The 20,558-nt window shown below is 49.3% G+C and overlaps 1 protein-coding gene across 3 annotated transcripts in view; it reads left to right on the plus strand.

Moving 5' to 3' along the window:
• LOC123927654 (selectin P) overlaps positions 1-20,558 on the plus strand; it is a 44,520-nt gene that overhangs the window by 15,841 nt on the left and 8,121 nt on the right. For all 3 annotated transcript variants that reach the window (XM_045982337.1, XM_045982336.1, XM_045982338.1), the window contains exons 4-13: positions 2,219-2,326; positions 2,792-2,977; positions 3,727-3,912; positions 4,480-4,665; positions 6,155-6,340; positions 8,712-8,897; positions 12,141-12,326; positions 17,422-17,607; positions 19,087-19,296; positions 20,277-20,462. In XM_045982337.1, coding sequence (XP_045838293.1) covers positions 2,219-2,326; positions 2,792-2,977; positions 3,727-3,912; positions 4,480-4,665; positions 6,155-6,340; positions 8,712-8,897; positions 12,141-12,326; positions 17,422-17,607; positions 19,087-19,296; positions 20,277-20,462 — 1,806 coding nt within the window. The remainder of the gene's footprint in view (positions 1-2,218; positions 2,327-2,791; positions 2,978-3,726; positions 3,913-4,479; positions 4,666-6,154; positions 6,341-8,711; positions 8,898-12,140; positions 12,327-17,421; positions 17,608-19,086; positions 19,297-20,276; positions 20,463-20,558) is intronic.

The raw sequence follows: 20,558 nt of genomic DNA on the forward strand, positions 1-20,558 counted from the left end.
GGGGACGAGCGCGGGGCGCTACTGCAGCGACCGAGCCGTCGAACGCGACGTCAGGAACCGCTGTGTGTTGAGTGTCGGCTGATCCGACGACCAAGACAAAGTCGGAAGTAGATAAATTCCGGAACTCGCCCTCCGTCCTCCTCTACTTCTCTCTCCTGTCAGCCTCCTGTCCGAGGGAAAACATATCGTAAGTGCACTGTCACGCAGGCCGCTCTCATTTTATACATAATTCACAGACACACTAACAAATTCATGAATTGAAACAGTCGCGACCTGCTCCTTGTCGGTCGCGACCAACGTGACCAGAATCTCAGTGCATCCTGCTGCCTCCGGGTCAGCTCCCTACACTCCCGGGTCGGGCCTGCCCGGAGCGGTCCTGCAAGGTTACCTTGTTGCCAGCAGATGTTTCCAGTTCGCCACCGCTTCCCCTCCCTGCCCAACCCTCAACATCCGTCACTCCAAGATCGCCTTCCCCCGTAAACCGCAAAACAGTCACAAGGAAGAAAAGCGATTCAAAGCTACGGGCTTTGAACCTCCCTCGAACCTGCAGGACGGGGGACATGGCTCATTGTTGCAATTTCGGGGCACAGTCAGTTTCTGTCTCCGCCAACACAGCACTCTAGGCAGCCACTATCCTGAGTGGCATGTTTTTGCCACCAGGATGGAAAGGGTGTAGGGAACCATCCGCTCTCGTAGGAAACAGATGAGAAACAGACATGTCGTTTGCAACAAGAAATTAAGTTGGACCACTTCTCTAAATGCCAGGATTTGTTACATCTCAGAACAGCTTCGCAGGAGGGGAAAAAAAAGATTCTTTCAGTGAATCATCATTATGTCCTTTCCTGGGGATTCAAGGACATAGACAATTACTAACCTGCCTGATTCCCTGAAGCCGAGTGGAGGACAGACCTGGGACTGTTCTCTCATGTATAACATTCTGAGATCCTGAGGAAGCTACAGTCCAAACAGAATGTGCATGCTCTAAGAGCCCGGGGCAGACAGGTACTGCTGCCGGAAGACTGGCCAGGTCGAGGCGATAGGAGGGAAGATGTGGACCAAACATCTGTCCAGTATCTAGCGGCTGCTGCTTCCCCTGCATCTGCCCGTTCCTTGGAACCCTTTCTAGTGCCCCCGCGCAGCTTCACCACACTTGCCGGCTGCCTCGGGGACGTCCTCCTGTGGAATCTGCATGACTTCTAGAATTTTCGCATCTCAGAGTTGTGAGGGAATGTAGAGGTCATCTAGTATAACCCTCTATGTGACATATGAATTTTCTCTTGTAATAGACCCCAAAGTGGACCACAGGTGGCCCCAGCTCAGTGCAGAAGAAACACCACCAGAAAATAGTCTAGCCTCAGACCTTGCCCCCACCTGTGACCTCATCAGTAAAGACATTCTCCGTGCTTTCAGAGTACTCATTCCAATGCCAACCCTCCATCGGGAGCCTAGTGCATAGTGCATACGTCCACCCTCAAGAGCCCCTTGCGGGAAAGAAACCCCAGCCCCTCTCTGCTCAGACTTACTGAGACGCGCCTGGCTGGCCAAGTCATGCTCTCCACACCTAAGCCTGGCATCCTGGGACCTGGGAAACACCTCTTCATGAGACTGTCCTGTGCCACAAGAGGTCTCGTGTCTCATTTGTTCCTCTGTTCCTCTGCCATGTGGTGCTACCTGCAGATTTGAAAGGAACAAAAGGCTGGAAGGGCTTTGGCCCTGATCTTGGGCAGGTTGGCCTCAGAGAAGTAACTTGTTTGAGTCCCTTAATAGTAGGCAGCAGAGCCAGGATTCTGATCACGTGTGTGTGGCTGCCCGCATCTGCTTCCTAACCTTTACTCTCCGCTATCTGTCACAGGGGCTTCTGTAATGCAACTCTAAGAATATTCTTGGTTAAAAGCCACAACCTATTTCATACCACATAGAGGAGTGTCTCTGTCTACACATCTATCAGTGGCTCTTTGTCTCTCTGCCTCACATAGCCATCCCTCCTTAGGAAACACTCAGCTCAGCCTAAAATGGAAGCCAGGCAATGCTCTGGTGGGCTCCTGCAACGTCCTTCACAGGGGCCAGGCTAGCCCACTAGAGGACACGGTCATTTTCTGTTGTTTGGCCGGCTCAGTCTTACCCGAGAGGAGCTGAGTCTGTGGCCTAGGGAAGAATCCAGCTTTTCTTCACGCCTCCTGGGAATGCCCATGATTCTGGTCCTTCTGAATCCATGCAGCCTCCTGCCAGGACATGTCGTGCAGCAAGCAAGGAGAGTGCATTGAGACCATCGGGAACTACACCTGCTCCTGCTTCCCTGGATTCTACGGGCCAGAATGTGAATATGGTGAGGCCACTCGTTTGTTGATATTATTGTGGTCGTTGGTCTTGTCCTGGAGGTGGTTCCAGGGAAAGAATCATGTTGGAGACTCACCAGTGAGTAAAGGCTAGCTAGCCCTGGCCCCCTCCATGGTCTGTGAGTCTGCCCCACTCCAACTGTCCCAAGACACACACTCTGGGTAAAACATTTCCTTCTTGGAACATTGGCTCATAAAATCCTAAAGGGTAAAAGAGAAACATAAAGGAAGCAAAGCAAAGGCTGATATTGCTCATTTGATAAAAACTGGTGAAAGACTGATTATTTCCCAAGATGCAGCCAATACCAAAGCACCAAGTAAAGATGACCAGGTTGGGTTAGAAGCCCAGAGAGACGGGGTTCGGAGGGTTATACAAACAGCTTCCAACGTCTAGCAAACCTGACATTGTCTTTAAACCTGCAGTGAAAAAGAAAATCAATATTTTGTCCCCACAGTCAGAGAGTGCGGGGATTTCGATCTCCCTCGGCAAGCGCTCATGAACTGCAGCCATCCTCTGGGAAACTTCTCCTTCACTTCAGAGTGCAGGTTCCAGTGTGCGGAAGGGTACGAACTCAGTGGGCCCAGCAAGCTGGAATGCTTGGCTTCTGGGGCCTGGACGAGTGAGCCACCGCAGTGTGTCGGTATGTGGGCCCTATTCTTTCCATCCTCACTGACCACTAGAATTTCAGAGGAAGAAAACAAGCTTTCTCCATTAAAAAACATGAGAAATCATGAGGATCCACGTTAGATGGGGAATTCTGATTTTTGCTATTGCCCATCAATGAGAGTAACACTAATTTTGATTTTCGTGATGTTTTGTATCTGTAGAGTGAGGTAATCAGCATAATTCTTGATTCTCAGGCAAAAGCATCACAGAGAGAGACAGGCTCTGTCTTTGTCAGTTGCAGAGCAAATAGAGTATAGTAATGAGGCCTTAGGGCTGAGTATTATTAATTTGGTAATTTTACCTTGCTTCTTTAAAAAGTAAATGAACCATGAGGATGTTTGGGTCTTTCAAAACTGTTGCCGAAAGTATCTTTTTTGTTTTTTTTGGGTTTTTTTTTAAGACTTTATTTATTTGTTTGACAGACAGAGATCACAAGTAGGCAGAGAGGCAGGCAGAGAGAGAGGGGAAAGCAGGCTCCCCGCTGAGCAGAGAGCCCGATGTGAGGCTTGATCCCAGGGTCCTGGGACCATGACCTGAGCTGAAGGCAGAGGCTTTAACCCACTGAGCCCCCCAGGCGCCCCTGAAAGTACCTTTGAACCAACCAGGTCTGTCGCCTCGCCCGTCACTGAGGGAAGGTTTCGGTAGCTGCTGTAGCATCCCGAGCCTTCCCTAGCACTGGGCATAACCCAAGGGCTCACACCATTGTTCTGGGGTTGTTCGTAGCTGCCCAGTGTCCGCCCCTGAAGACTCCTGAGCGAGGAAGCATGACCTGTCCGCACTCGGCCGAGGCCTTCCTGGACGGGACCAGCTGCCGCTTTAGCTGTGAAGAGGGATTTGCGTTAGCTGGGTCGGAGGTGGTGCAGTGCGCGGCCTCAGGGGTGTGGACAGCTGCAGCCCCAGTGTGTGAAGGTGAGTTTCTGGGGATTGGGTTTGAGCCATGTCCACCGTGCCCCATTGCTGTGGGTACAGACGGCGGTGGCCAGCTACGGAGACGTTGGCCTGAACTGCCACAACCTGAGCCTCCTTCCAGCCGCCGCTCAGACGTCCTCCCTTCTCCCAACGCACAGCCTCGATCAGTTTTAGAATGTGCCCCGCTCGTAAAAAAAATTAAAAAAAATTAAAAAAAAAAGAATGTGCCCCGCTCGTAAATTTCACACAAGAGGGAGGCGACAGCCTCTACGTGTGTAAGCAGAAGATCTACCAGGACAGGTTCTTAGAGGTAAAGGGAACGGAGGACGTTAGAAGAGCTTGGAGGACTTCTTTAGTGTTTTAAGACTGAGGTCACCCTGTGGACTGGTCCCCAAGTCTGGACAAACATCCTGAGGTTCTCTGACCCTCACAGATTCCTAGCTGCACCTGGGTTTCCTGAGGTAGTTTCATCATTGTCTTCCGGCTGTGGGCCTGGTTTTTCCTTCCTTAGTGTCTCTCTCTCTCTCTCTCTCTCTCTCTCTTTCTCTCCTTGGTGGTTCTCTCCAGTTGTGCAGTGTCCACCCCTGGAAGCCCCTGGCAAGGGATCCATGGACTGTGTCCACCCCCTCTCTGCGTTTGCATATGGCTCCCGCTGCAAATTCGAATGCGAACGTGGCTACCAGGTGAGGGGCTGGGCCTCTCTCCGCTGCACAGGCTCTGGCCAGTGGACCGCACCCCCGCCGGCTTGTGAAGGTAGGCGTTTCCTTCAGTTGCCCCCTGCCACCCGGGCGGGGGCATGGCACAGTGGCAAGATCAGGGGCTCTTCACCTCAGCGTAGCCTCCTCCAGGCTCTGACAGCGCAACAGGTGTTTCAGCCTCCGGGAGGCAGGGTTTCTTCACCCATGAAATGAGCTAAGAGTTCCCGGGTGCTTTGTGCGCATGAAGGATGTAAAAGGTACGCAGTGAAACAGCATCGGTGAAGTAGCTAGCATTAGACCGGTCCCTCGGTTTCTCTTTTTTCCCCTTCCTGCCTCGCTGGCAATACAAGCTGTGGGACAAGTCCTCTGCTTGAGAGGAAGTCAGAACGTGGCTATTAGGACAAAGAGGGGGATTCCCTGTTGAAGTGTTTGGAGGTGACTTCAATTCTGGAGGGAGGCAGGCTGTCCTGGCCGAGGACGTGACACAACCTTCCCCTCTTGCACAAGAGCACGAGGCCGAATCCTGTGCAGTTGCCTCATACCCTCAGCTCGTTAGGCAGGAAGAGGGATAGGGCAGCAGGAAATTGGAGATTGGATGAGCGAGTGCCCAGGAGACTTGATTACAAGCCTGCCTCATCTACTGTCCAGATAGCAGACCTTGGAAGTAACTTAACGTTTCCGAACCTCACTTTTCTCATCTGCAAAGGAAGAGAGAAGAAGCACTAGAGGATCTTTGGTTCGTAGAGACCCTGATGCTGTAAAAACCAGAGGTCTAAGCCCAGGGTTGATGAGAACTTTTGTCTGAAAACAAAAAACAAAACAAAAAACCAATCAGGAATAGCTTGGAGTCAAAATGCTTTATCAAGGAAGTGCACGAAGAAATCCGACTTCATCAGAACTGGGGTCTCTCAGGGATTAGTTTCGTCCAGGAACTCTCCTTGGCCTGCACTCACTTGGCATTCCAAGTCTGATCAAGATGACATCCTGTGTTTCAGAGATATGACCCCCTCAGGATCATTTTATAAGCCTGGGTAATAGTGTATCAACAGTGGGCTCTATTATCCCAGCTTTTTCCTTAAAAGTCAGCCTGTTCCATGTCAGCTCTTTCCAGATTCAATTCCACAAATACCACCAGTAAATATTTAAAGATCTGCCAGTCACTGCCAGGCCCCGGGATCCAGCTTGGAATGACTGAGCCCAGGCTCAAGGAGCCTGTGGTCCAAGGGGTAGTGCTCGGACAGTGTCTGCGGGTGCAGGGGGCATGGGGAGCGCACTAAAGGAGTCGTTACTCCTGAGCTGGGGTGGGCAGGGAAGGTTTCCTAAGGAGAGTGAAGTCTAAGCTGAAATCAAAGGGCAGATGAGTGACCCAGGCAAAGAGGGCATAGGAAGGTGTTCTAGGCAGTTTCCATTGTGGAAAAGGGAGGATTCAGGGCTCAGAACATGCAGGTAATTTTGGTAGGAAAGATGCATCTCTTGAGAGGTCCTCCTGAGAAGGAACTGAGCCCTTCCACGACCCGGTTTCAACGACAACTTTCTCCATTTAGCCATTGCCTGCGGGCCACTGGAGAGTCCTGTTCACGGCAGCATGGATTGCTCCCCATCCTCGGGAGCATTCCAGGACAACACCAGCTGTAGCTTCCGTTGTGCTGAGGGTTTCAGGCTGGAAGGAGCTGACCTAGTCCGATGTACTGAGTCGGGACAGTGGACAGCGCCAGCCCCGGTGTGTCAAGGTACTGTGACATTGGAACATTCCTTCTGTGTCTCTCAGTTTATTAGGCATCACACCTGCGTTTGAAATAAGGCATTTATTCGTCAGACATTCACCAAGAACCACTATGCCGGACCCTTTGTGTCGGCTCTAGGGAGGAAACGGTGAGCAAAGCACATGTCCATTACAGCATATTGGAGCTCAAGGCGAGCGTTGACGGACGGAGAGTTTGGCATGACGGAAAGGAGACAGAGGTTGGGAGGAAGGAATGATGCACAAGGAACAGTGTGGGGCGGTAGGAGACGAATGCACAAGGCATTTAGTCTAGTTCCATCATTTCCTGGCGACAAGATTTTGGTCTCTCTGAAGTTCAGTGTTTGCTGTAAAAGGAAAATATTACTCTCTGCCTTCCCTACGTGCCTCATTCATGGTTGTGAATTAATGTGTGCAAAGAGAGCTTAAAACTGCTATGAGTTTACAAATGTATGTAAAATAACATCCTATGTCTGCAATCTGATTTTACAAAGTAGTCTTCCTTCCATAGTTCATGTTTTCCACATTTTGCTCTTACAGGAGAGCAGAGGCATAGGGAAGTCACGAGGATTATTATTTTTACAAGGGCTACCCCACACAGAAGTCATGTCCCAGAAACGCAACATTGGCATTTTGTGTTGCTATTTACTGGGATCCTTGGGCAATGTATGTGAATCCCCCGGATCTAAGAATATCCTGATTGAAAAATGAGGCAGGAATTTGAAGCAGGGCTGCAAACAGAGAAGATGTGTGCGCTCACGTCCATAACAGCATTTGTACACTCACGTCCGTAGCAGCATTTGTACACTCACGTCCGTAGCAGCATTTGTACACTCACGTCCATAGCAGCATATTCATAGTAGCTAAAATGTGGAAGCAACCCAAGTTTTCATGAAAGGATGAATGGAGAAGCCAGCTGTGGTTGAGATGTACAGTGAAATGTTATTTAGCCTTAAAAAGGAAGGACATTCTGACATACGCTCTACCATGGATGAAACGCAGGGACATTGTGCTTAGTGAAAGAAGCCAGTCATAAAGACAGACGAGGATAAGGGATGAGTGCCCTCATATGAGGCCCCTGGAGTAGCTCAAATCATAGACAGAAAGTGGAATGGTGGTTTCCAGGGGCTGAGAGGAGGGGAATGAGGGGTTCCTGTTTAATGAGTGTGGAGGTTCAGTGCGCGAGGACGACAGGAGCTCTGTCACTGGTTGGTGGTGATGGCTGCCCAACGAGATGACTGTACTTTGTATCAGTGAACTGTGCACTTAAAAGTAGTTAAGTGGTAAATTTTATACTATGTGTATCCAACATGATTAAAAAAATGGAAAAATGAACCAAAAATGAAGCAGTGAGGGACTAGACGACCATACACCATGAAGGCGAAGGCAATGGGATGTGTTGTGAATGTACGGTCTGAGCGACAGACACAAAAGGGAGCTTTGCTGGGCTTAAAAGGGAGGGAGAGATCTTAAGAGAATCCCTCTGGGGCCATTCTTGTCTCCAGGCATGTTAATGTCTTATCACACCCCAGGATAGTTGGCTACTCTCGTTAGCTTCCTGAGATGTGGTCTCAACACTCTGCGGCCAGGCTTCCCAGGTGTTGTCTGCAGAGACGCTGGGGTCTGCAGCAGATGCTTCCAGTGGGGTTATTGCCATCTATCACCACGAGCTGTGCTGCCCCCGGTAACATCTCTCGGCCATATTGATACCGATAATATTTATTGAGCACTTTATAGTCTCCATAAGGTAGTTACGGTTATGGTTCACATTTTTACAATGAGAAAAGACTTAGCATATTACAGCACCTGTTCTCTCTGACTGTCTGTTTTACATGATTGAGATCATAGCATATATATAATTTTTATTCACTTTTCACTGAACATTGTACATTGAGATACCTCCCGTATCTTTCCAAGGTGAAATATATCATTTTTAGCGAACTTTAGTACTCCTTTCATCGATTCACCATAATTTATTTTCAGCCTCTGATCAATGGCATTTGCGTTTATTTTCAGTATTTTGCTCTGACAAGTAACGTCTTTATTAAAAAAAAAAATCTCTGAATTGATTTTTTGATATGCATCTTGGTTACATTCTTGGCATATATTCTTGGGTCTAAAAATACGATCTATTGAAAATTGTTCATGCATATTGCCAAAATGCTTAACAACGACTTAAAGAGTTTTCCATATAAATTCCTCCATGTGCCATTGTGATGGAGGCTTTTCTTATCCTCCAGTTTAAACAATCCCCACTCAGAAACCCCCGTTCTTGGCGCTAGAAAAGATTAAGCGGTCAAAATTAATGCATACTCGTGTATTACTCTGTCCTCACTCCCTACTCTGTGTCCTACTCTCAGCTCTGCAGTGCCAGGATCTTCCAGCTCCAAACAAGGGGCTGGTGAACTGCTCCCACCCGCTTGGTGCCTTTAGGTACGAATCAACCTGCCGCTTCACATGCAGTGAAGGCTCACACCTGGTGGGAGCAAGCGTGCTGCGGTGCTTGGGTTCTGGGAACTGGAGCTCTCCTCCTCCAGAATGCCACGGTAAGGTGAATTCTCCCCATCTTCTCAGAAACCCACTGTGGGCTGTATTTTGAAAGGCTATATTTTAGTGGTGGTGACTGTCTAGGGGCCAGAAGTTTGAAATGGACTGGGAAATTAATAAACACTTTCATTCTGTAACCCATTGATTCCAAACGCAGTTGCCTTCAGGGGCCAGGCAGATAACATGAATAGCAGGATGTTTGGCAATAGGAGATAGGGAAGGGCCCCTATCAGCCCCTGACTAGGACCTGGAGGCTTCTATCATGAACCAGGTACACTGTTCTCCTGGCTAAAAACTATGCCTCGAAAGGCCACAAGGGAAAAAAATAGCTTCGGGATGGTTGCCCCAAGGCTGACTGGCATTTTGCTCCCAGGAACCATGGAGTGGAAAAGTGGAAGGTGGGCGCCCTGTGGGTGTCGTGATGCAACAGGAGGGACGCTTGCGGTACTTGGCCGAAAAGAGAGTCTGCCAACATTTTATGAAATAGAACGGGTTCTAATCCTTTGCGTTTGGGAACTGAAGCACAGATGTATGCTTCTTATACACCCCCTTTCCTTTTGCCCACTCGATGTATCCAGTTCTTTGGTTATATTTATGAAAATATCACTTTTACAAAGCAAGATTCTTATTTGTAAAACTACAGGAAAATTAGAACATAAAGAAACAAAAAAATCCTCTTAAATACTCCCAGCCTGAAATAGGCATTGTCAGCTTTCTTATATGAAATCTTCCAATATTTCCCCATTCACTTCTCCCTCTATGCAATTAGTGTTTTTTGATGCATATATCATTTTAATAATAAAATCAAATCGTAAAATACTAGATAATCCTGAATTGTTTGCCTTTGCCTTTCACTTTGTACAGACTTTTAACATCTGAGTGAAAGCAGGCAGACGCAGGTTTTTAATGAAGAGGAAACCACTTTCTATTCAGGTCACACACATACACACACACACACACACACACACACACACGCACCCCACAGTTACGTTAGGTCAACAGTGAATAAATGAATGATTGAATGAATGAATGAATGACCTCAACGGAATTGGACATCCTTCATTTCCAGGCACCAGAGCATGGCAAGCCCCTGGTGCTGGGGTTGAGAGTAGCTTCCAAGTAGGGTCTGGAAAGACCAGAATGAGGCTTCTGACCTTGCCTTCTCAGCTTTAATCCTGGCCACACTGGAGCCTGCGTATTTTACAAAATCCATGAAGTTCTGGGGAAGAACTCAGAGTCCCTGAGGAGAGCTGTCGCAGGGACTGGGATCCTTCCCCAGAATTCTATCACAGTAATCAGAGTTCCCGTTCATTGCCCCATACTGTGCTGCCTGTGGGTGTTTCACTGCAGGGAGGTTGACACTCACCATGGCTTCCTGTGACCTTCTAGTTCCCTCCTGCTTTGAGTTCTTTGTTGACTCTGACTGAACTTTCTCCTGTTGTTGTTGGGTGAGCTTCAAGTGAAATACCCAAATGTGGGCTGGGCAGGAAGGGACCAGAAGGCTTGCAACCCGCTCACTGTTGTAAGACTCCTGACAGTGTTATCAGACAATTTCCCTTTTCTAGGTCCCCTTTGCCCTGTTGCCTTCTGACACGCAGCTATCAGAGCCCCAGCTATCAGAAGGCAAGGCCATAAAGAGCTTGATATGGATTGCATGGCACCAAGACGCTCCCAGTTGATCCTTGCAGGTTACAGCCTTCTTGACTTGTCTCCTCTCCTCTCTCCCACCGCCCACACATGCACACTGAAGACAGGAAGATGTTTCAAGTGGCAGAAAATGACTAGGTCTTTGGAGAAGTTGATCAGGTTGAGGGAGATGTAGCTGGAGAGGGGAGGGGGTAAAGGGAAGAGAAAGGTATAAAAAATGCTTTGGGAACTTCAAGCAGTTCAAGTCAGTGGCTGGAAAGTGGCCATGAGTTCAGGCCTCCTGTCACTGACTCTGGTCCGAAGCATATGCTACTCAGTCAAACCAAACAGTGAAGAAGAAAGCCCTAAACCAGGCATTCTCTTCGTCTTCATTTTTTAATGTCAACATGTTGAATCTGGACATTACAGTTTCATTAATTGGCAGAGGGACATCTCAATAGCTATTAACATTTACATAAGAGTGGTTTTTTGCTTTTGACCCTTGTAAAAATTTTGGGAGCTAGGCAATGCCATTTTCCTCATTTTAGAAGTGAAGATACTGAGGCTCAGAGAGGTTTAAGTGATTTGCCCTATGGCTCAGAGCATGATCTCCAACCCAAGTAAGTCCCCCAGTATCTCCAACTTTGTGTGTATGAACTGTGGTAAAGAACCACGAGGTGTAATTTACCTTTTCTGTAAGTGGACAAATAGAGTCACTGGGGCTGGTTACCATATAGAATGACATTGGTAGGAAGAGCATTTGCAGATGGCCAGTTCCATTACGTGCTTACCATGTGTCCATGATCTTTAAAATATTTTTAAATTTAATTTTTTTACATCTGATTTAATTTATTATTCTATATTACTGGGGATCCCTGCAAGGCGAGGAGTATCATTTTTCCCATTTCACACATGAAGCAACTGAAGTTCAGAAAGGTCTAGAGACACTGTGCTTGTAAGGACACAACAAGGATTTGGACCCAGATTCTTTCTACCCATTGGCTGGGGAAAGGAGCTTTTGTGGGAGGAGAAAGTATTTTACTTTGTTTTCCTGTTTCCTATCATTAGTCACTGTGTTCTGGCAAGGTTAATAGTTCTTTATTTTTTTTTAAGATTTTATTTATTTATCTGACAGAGATCACAAGTAGGCAGAGAGGCAGGCAGAGAGAGAAGGAAGCAGGCTTCCTGCTGAGCAGAGAGCCCGATGCGGGACTCGATCCCAGGACCCTGAGATCATGACCTGAGCTGAAGGCAGCGGCTTTAACTCACTGAGCCCCCCAGTCACCCCGAGGCCAATAGTTCTGTTTCTAAAGGTGTCAAAGCCACTTCCATGCCTGTCCAGGGACACTTGAAAAGCTATCTTTCCAAACGTCCAGCTCCCTTTTTAAACGACTTCTAAAGCTCTTGATGAAGGTGATGGAGGGGGTTTCAGGATGCGGAGCAGCCGTTAGCTGCTGCTGTTCTACACTGGCCTGACCTCTAAGTGGTGAGGAAGCCGCATGAAGCTCAAACGATCGTTCCAGCCAAATGCTGGGGTGGATGAAGGGCGCGTGCACAGGCTGCTTTCAGGTTGCTGTGTCCTAACGACCCCGCTCTGCTCTCTCTGCCCGTGGTAGCCAGTACGTGTGCAGCTCTGCGAAGCCCTCGCAACGGGACAATGACCTGCGTCCAGCCTCTGGGGGATTCCAGTTACAGGGCCACGTGCCGATTCGCCTGTGATGAAGGATTCTCTTTATCCGGACCGCAAGTACTGGATTGCACCCCATCTGGACATTGGACAGGCTCCGCACCCACTTGTGAAGGTAGGATTGCGGCTCTGTCCTCTCGTATGGCTTCTCAGATATGAGGCCAGAAGGCAGAATGACCAGGGATTCGTGTAAAACTGTTCCCGAGCTAAAGGGAACCCCCTGTCCGCCGAGCACGGTCACTCTGGCTTGCTCTCTGCATTTCCCTGTACCTTTAAACGCTTCACAGCCTGGTAAAGTGCTTTAGTATCACTGCGAGTTTCCCTGTCTTCCCTGTTCTGGAATAGTGGGGAAGGGCGGTGTCGTCTCCGTTTCCCAACGGAGGAAGCAGAGGCTCGGGGGCTGAGTGACCTGTTGCGATTCACGCCCCGAGTAAGAGATAAAGCGCCGCTGCGCCCCGACTTTCACTTCCTTACGGGGTGTGTTTCCCCTGCGGCTCGTTGCTTCCCGCACTGCCTTCCCGAGCCCTGCACAGCCCCGCACGGAGCCGTCGCCGCGATGCATGCGATGTCATCCCTGCCCCTCCAGGACCTCGCAGGCCCCTCGGGCCTTCCCTGCGGGCTCGGCCTCCGTGAGGACTGAGAGGTCGCCCTCGGCAGGACGCAGGCCTCCTCCCGCTCCGTCTCCCCTGCAGCGGCCAGGAAGGTGCCACGTGCAAACACTCGCCAGCTGCCGCTTTTCAGTGACTTTCAGTGACTGTTGAATTACTCTAGCACGAGCCCTGCGGACAGCGAACTGTCCCTTCGAGACGGGCCGATCCCGTCTGTCTTGGTCTCCCTGAGCCTCTGGCTAACGGAGCCCAGGCCCCGCACGGCTGCGGTGCTCTGGAATAGAGGCTCCCGAGGCCACTGTCCGGGGCTCACCCTTACTGTCCAGGGGCGTCCCGGCGTGGGTCCCCTTCAGGGGGTCCGTCACGACGAGAGCAGCACCAACAGCTCATGTTTCCTGCCCACGCGACAAGGACCAGCTCTGCCAGACAGAACCCCACCTGACCCGCGCCACTGCCGTGAACGTGGCCATCATGATCCCTTTTAAAGATGAGGACACGGAGGCCTCGAGAGGAGGCCTAGATGGCAAAGGCCATGGAGCAGGGACGCGCGGGGCCGGACTCCAGCCGGGCGGGCCGGGCGGTGGTCATGACGCTACACCGCCCCCCAGCGGCGGCCCCAGACCTCGTCTCGGTGCGCTCTGTTGGCCGCCGGCCAGGCTGCCACTCCACCTGCTGCGGTGAGCTTCAGACGGGGCAATGCCTGGTGATCAGAGCAGCCGCTGTGTTGGTGGAAATCTGTTAGTGTTGCACGAAGGAGATAAAAGCTGAGACATTGTTTATTCCTTCTTGCGGCGTGAGCGCTAGATTAGCACCAAAAGACCTGCCCTGCTCTTTCCCAGCCCTGCGCTAAGTCCCATGACAGCCCGTGGGGGGCAGTTTCCTAGATTCCGGGAGCAGAGGAGTGGACACGCTGATGCCTTCTGGGCAAGAAGTCTGAGGTTGAGGACATAGAAGGCTGCCATCTGCCGGGAGAGCTACGCCGCGGGCACCAGAGGAATCTAGAACACTCCGGGGATAACACTCAGGGCTCATGCTTCCCCACTCATTTTTCATTCACTCGGTCATTCATTCCACCGACATTTATCATAAGCTGTTTTCCCACATTCTGCATTAAGGCTAAAGAATAAAAAATGCCTGAGAATGATCTCACTAAAATTTTAGATCACATATGCCACCAATATGGTGGTTACAGCTGTAATCTCCAAAGCCCCTGTTTCCCTTCGTGCCCGCCAGCCCCCTCTTCTCCAGGAGAGGAGGTGTTTGCCACCCACGGTGCAGACCAGCCCTGCCCGGGGCCTGGAACCGGTCCTGCCATGGCCGGCAGCTTCAGCCTGCTGTGGGGCTCAGAACCAGCAACACTGTCTGAGCCTGATCCTGAGCGCTGGTTGTTCGGTCTGTCTTTTCACCTTGCCCTCCAAATTTATCCTCTGGATTTAGGCAAATCGTTCCTCTTCTTTTCCTACATGCTTGAATCTATAATGTTTTAACCTTCAGCATTGACCCAGAACCCTGATTTTTGCATAGAGTTTTGTGGAATCTAGGCTCTGTATCAACAGGGCTTGAGGGCCACTGAGTTAGCTGGACGGGGTGGCCAGTGGCGCACTCGGTCTCCCACTTCAGAGTGCGATGTGAGATCTCATTTTCCAGTGGCTCCGCAGATACTTAATTCCTTTTTCGTCAGAACACCAGTCCCTTGGCCCTTGGCGACATGGGCGCTGCCGTATATCCCAGTCTCCTCACTGCCTTCCTCCCCCAGGACCTGAAGCCCTTTCCCGAATTGCTTATCTCCGGTTGCTATGACCTTTATGTCCCCAACTGCTGGGCCACTACCTTCACTGATTTTACCACTTTACTAATCACTTTGTCATTGACCCTCTGGAGACCACGTTTGGCCACAGGACCCAACTCCTAGTGACCATTCCGAGTCCCGTCTCTGCTTCCGCCAGGTCCCTGCTCATCCAAGTCCTATAACATAGCGCCCTGCTGCCCTCTGAACCCTGGCCCGGCTCTCCACCCTCCAACGTTTCTCCGACTCCCCAGAGGGAAGCAGTCTTTATCTCTAAAGTCTGAGTTTAGGGATTTATTATTTATACTGTATCTTCCTTCCAAGAGTTTCTTGACAAAATTGTATCTAACTCCAGTAAAAAGAGATAATACAAAAATATAGGGGAGAATTTACTAAATCTATTGAAGATAACATAAGCCAATCTGCTGTCAGTTAATGACAGAGGGCCAGCGAACCGACAATTCATGGATTTACATACCATCGCACACACCCGCTTCATGGGCTGCAGAAAACATCCGTGAAGGTCGTTGTGACAGCCCTGCTCAGAAGCCCAGGAAGACAGAGCACTAAGCATGTGACAAAAACAATTCTTGTCAGTTCTCTATTCTTGTAATTAATTACTCCTGCTATCGGCCCTAGGCCCCTCCCCCAGCGGTGTCCTTGGCCACTTCCCACGTGTAATTCAGCCATGTCTGCTGCGCCCACCATTTACTAGACGGGGGTTAGGCCTCTGTGTATCCCATCAAAGCTGCCTCTCAGGCAGGAAAACATCTTCCTTACTTGATTTGAAGTCTCCCTTAAAGTCACTTAGAGGCCTTTATTTGGACAAGGTTAATTATTACCTAAGAGGGTTCAGAGACTTTCATATACAAAACAACAACAACTCCCCAAAAAGCAAAAACCTGTAGCTACAATCGTGGCAGAACAAGACTGACAAATTGAGCTCAGAGCCATGGCCCCAGTGTATTTAATGCTGTAGGAAGTCTCGTTGTATACTGACGGTCACGCGCATCGGTTTTTCAAAGAGTAACTCCTCCAGCTTCTTTTCGGACGTAAACACACTCGCTAGCATGCATCCAAGTTACACTGTGCTCACTAACTTACTCATTCACTTGACAAACATTTTAGAAGTCCTACTAGGTGCCAGGCCCTATCCCCTGGGATATAGGGTTGAGAAGAGCTGACAAGGTCCCCGCTGTCTTGCAGCTGACATTATACACTTTCTTGGGCTTAAAAAATCCTGGGAGATTCCGAAAAAGTTGTTTCAGTGAAACTGTTCACAGGTGATTTAATGTCTATGATTTACACTAATAGACATATTTAATAAATGTTTGGTAAGTGAAATTGATCTGCCACCCATGGATTTACCAATTAACCAAAATTTGAGCATTCTAAACTGAAATTCAGTATGTTACTGTTTGAATGGGTTCATGACAGGAGGATCCACAGTCTCTTGGCAAATCACCTGTCACTGAAAAACACTTGGAGTGCTGTGTAAAGGCCAGAAAGATCATTTTTCTGTGGGGTACCATGTAAGACTTCAAGAGGTTTTGTTTTGTTTTGTTTTGTAAAAGTGCTAAGCAAAATGAGTCTGACTTGACCGAGGCATTGAGTTCAAATAGCTTGGATTTAAAGAAAGAATAGTCACTGAGTTTGTCGACTATTTCATGATAAATGATAGTCTTTTGTCAGAGAATTTAATGGACGCAAAGACATGATCCTTACAGAAATAAATAACTGCAGTAATTTCTAAAAGGGTTTTGAGGTAAATGGCTGATTAAACTAAAAATATGTTTATTCACCCACTTAGCAAATGATTGCCAAGTACCAGCTCTTGAGACCCGGCAGTGCGAACTGTGAAACACACAAAGTTTTGTGTTTCTTGGGATTTTTTTTTTAATTTTTTCTTTTTTTAAGTAATCCCTATACCCAGTGTGGGGCTCGAACTCATGGCACCATGATCACAGCTGCGCCAGCCCAGCACCCCTGGCTCTTGGATTTTACAAGTTTTCCATCCAGCAGGTGAGGGAAGCTGCAGCAGGGGTATGACAACATGGAAGCCCAAGCAGAAAACCGATGTGTTGAGAAGAGAAGTCCAGGCTACAGAGATCAGCAAAGTCTCTACAGAGGCTGTAGTCAGTTGTTTCCCACGGAAGGGGTAGGATTTTTTTCAGTGAAAAGAGAAAGAAATTGAGAGCAGCATGAGCCAAGAACCAGAGGCAAGTACACCTAAGTCAGTTCAGGGAATTTCCAGGGACCAATCTAGCTTGACCAGGAGGTTTTTCAGCTTTCCTGTGCCAGGGAGCTGTGGTATTAAAAAAAGAGCCTGGGGATCCAAATGGAGGAAGTAGTTTAGAACAGAAGATGGTCCTTGCCTTTTTAGATAGGTTGGGTTTGAGGAGTTGGCAGGATATCTGTGAGGAAGTAGCCTCCTGCAAGAGGAAAGGCAGACGTGGAATCGGGGGCCGCACCCGTCCAGACAGGACAGCGAGAGCCGTGGGAGGCAGAGTCTCGGAAGCACAGGGGCATACAGAAGAGGATGAAATTGTGGGTTCTTACGTGTGACTGCCTAAACCCTTGACTTCTTCATTTTTGTAACTTCTACCCACACCTTCAACTGTGAGCCTGCCATCCCTTCCCCGCCACTGCATTAAACGATCTGTCCTATTAATTGTGGGATACGGGCTGCCTAGCAAAACACCTGACCTAGTAGATGCTCAGTAAACATTTCTTAGAGGCATGAATGAATGAATTTGGTGCGGACCTGGTTTCTGCATAAACTTGAAGATTGTGATGTCATTTATTTGACTCTCCAGCCATCAAGTGCCCAGAATTATTTGCTCCAGAGCGGGGAAGCCTGGCTTGTTCTGACACGCAGAAGGAACTCGGGGTTGGCTCCACCTGCCGTTTCTCCTGTAACAAGGGCTTGAAGCTGGAAGGATCCAGTAAAGTTGAGTGCACAGCTTCCGGGAAATGGACGGCGGCTCCACCGACCTGCGAAGGTAAAATACTATACACTCACCGAGACGGCGCTTCGCCTGGAAATTTTCTTCAAAGATAACAAACACTTATAAAAGCTCTTACTATGTGACAGATACGCGTTATAATACTATAGCTGTGAAAGCTCTCTTTCTTAGTCTGAAATGGGTCATAGGCTGGAATCGAAGAAACAGCCTGTGGATTTAAAAGTTTGTAAGGAGTGACAGGACTTCTTATTTCTGTGATTAAAAAATATATGGATTCTTTGGAGATTTTTACTTATTTATGAAAGAGAGAGAGAGAGACAGTGCACAAGCAGGGGGAGGGGCAGAGGCAGAGGGAGAAGCAGGCTCCCCCGAGCGGGGGATTGAGCGGGGCTCAATCCCAGGACCCCCTGGGATCATGACCTGACCTGAAGGGCAGATGCTGACTGAGCCCCAGGCGCCCCAAGATGTATGGATCCTTAAGCAGAACATTTCTTTCATAATGTTGGGCTCTTTGAGACCTTTACCGATTGAATGGTCTTCTTTGCTTCATCACCAGGAGGGTCCGAGGGGTGGAGTTGCTGGTCCCATTTCTCAAATCAAGGAACTGAGGTTTTAGGTCAATGAACATCCTTCTGCTACGTAGAAAGTCAGTGACAAAGCCGGTGACGTCACGCACGTCTCACATTTCATGCGGACCTTCAGCCACCAGACGATGCCACCTCCCAGCAGAGCAGCAAGGGCAGACAGTCGGCGTATGCGTATCTGGTTTACAACTGAATCTCTTACATTTCTGCACCAACTCTTCAATTTCTGTTTGGTTTTATTTTTAAATGTTGGTGACGTTGACATCATGTCCCACCTTCCATTCTTCCTCTGGTCTAGACAATTATCTATCCAAGGATAGATAGATAGAGAGAGAGATTTTTTTTTTTAAGAGACATTGAGAGAAAGCGCATGAGTAGGTTGGGAGAAGGGCAGAGGGGGAGGGACAGAGCGTCTTAAGCAGCCTCTGCACCCGGCGTGGAGCTTGTCATGGGTTCCATCTCTTGACCTGAGCTGAAATCAAGACTTGGATGCTTAGGGGCCCTTGGGTGGCTCAGTGCCTTCGGCTCAGGTCATGATCTAGGGTCCTGGGATCGAGCCCCGCATCAGACTCTCTGCTCAGCAGGAAGCCTGCTTCCCCCTCTCTCTCTGCCTGCCTCTCTGCCTGCCTGTGTTCTCTCTGTCTGTCAAATACATAAATAAGGTCTTAAAAAAGACCTTATAAAAAAAAAAGAGTTGGATACTTACCTGAGTGGGCAACCCAGGCACCACTCTCCAAGGATATTTTTAAGTACTTTTTTCCTCATCTGGTTTTCCATACCTGAGATGAACAATTCCCCTTAACTTCCTTGAGGAGCTATTGCTAGAGCCTCGCCTGCTACCAGGGCGGAAGCCAGTTACTCCGTGTCCGTCTTAACTCCATTATGCTCCTTTGATTGGGCGCTCTTTAAAGGGAAACGTGTTTTCACGCAGGCACAGTAACGGCTCGTACTTCAGAGGTCCGATGCCCCGCCCTCATCACGCCAGAACAAGGAACCATGTCCTGTAGGCACCATCTCGGAAACTTTGGCTTGAACACCACTTGCTACTTTGGATGCAAAGCTGGATTCACACTCGTGGGGGACAGTGCTCGCAGATGCAGCCCTTCGGGACGGTGGGCAGGAGGAGCTCCGGCATGCAGAGGTAACAGGAAAGGGGCATGCTGCTCTGATGCTGCCTTCCGGCTGGCGCCCACACTCGTCACCGCACTGCCTGTTGAAATCCCATCCAGCCCCAACGACCCCTTCACATGTCAGCTCCCCGGAAAGCTACACTAATCCCACTCGGGGGTCATGTCCACAGGCATGTCACCGCTCCCCTTGCTATGTCACAAGTCAATGCCCTGGTCTCAAAGACATAAAGGAGGAAATGTTTGCAAATGTCCCAACGTGTGAAAGCAACGAGCATGCCCAACACAAAACCAAGTACAAAATTGCGAAATAACAAGTTGCAATTCCATGAATGACACGATAGTGTAAACATCCCGTACTTTCCTAATTGGAACCTAGCGAAAAGGACGAGCCACCCACGATGCCCCTGGAAAGGCTGACACCCCGTGCGGAAGTCCTGTGTCTCTTCCATCTTTGGGTTCCCCATGGAGACCCGGACGATGCTTTGCGAATGTTGCTGTTGCTCAGTAATGCTGGAGTCGATTTCCCGAGCTTTAGTTTCCATCCACGCGTTAAGGACAATGACCTGAAGTTCCCCGAAGGAAAGGTTAGAGAAGGCGACAGTCTACTTCCTTCGAGCTTCTGGAGGGAGCTGTGTTGAACAAGTATTAAGTATTTTAATTAACACGTGCCGACATGCCGGCTAATGACCAGTGGTGGTGATGATCCCAGTTAGAAGAGGAGTATTTTTGAGAAGTGAAATTTTGAGAATGGTATTTTCGTAGGTCAGATTGACGGAGCCATTAGTGGGTATTCGGTGACCGCTCCTCTGCGCCCAGGCTAGCTCTCGGGCTGCCTTCTCCGAGCGGCCGTCACAGCACGTGTGCTGTTGGAGGAGCTCGTGTGACTGTCCAAGTGGCCCGTCCCCTTTCGGATCTGCTGGCAAGGCTGGCAGGGTACAGAGGAAACCGTAGGCCCTGCTACCTTCTTTCAACCTGTTTGTTTTCCCTGCAGCTGTCAAATGCTCTGAGCTGCGCGTGACTGAACCCGGCGGCATGAACTGCTCCAACCCCTGGGGCGGTTTCAGCTTTGGGTCAACCTGTACCTTCTATTGTCCGGAGGGCCAGTTACTTAACGGCTCAGCGAGAACAGCATGCCAAGAGAACGGCCAGTGGTCCGATCCCATGCCAGCCTGCCAAGGTATACTTCCCATAGGGGTTAGGAAGTCACTTTGATAAGGAACGTAACAAAATCAGTGTTTCTTTTCTGTGTATTTCTGACAGTGGTCTGTCTCCC

The sequence above is a fragment of the Meles meles genome, chromosome 17, assembly GCF_922984935.1.
Source record: "Meles meles chromosome 17, mMelMel3.1 paternal haplotype, whole genome shotgun sequence".
Taxonomy (NCBI): domain Eukaryota; kingdom Metazoa; phylum Chordata; class Mammalia; order Carnivora; family Mustelidae; genus Meles; species Meles meles.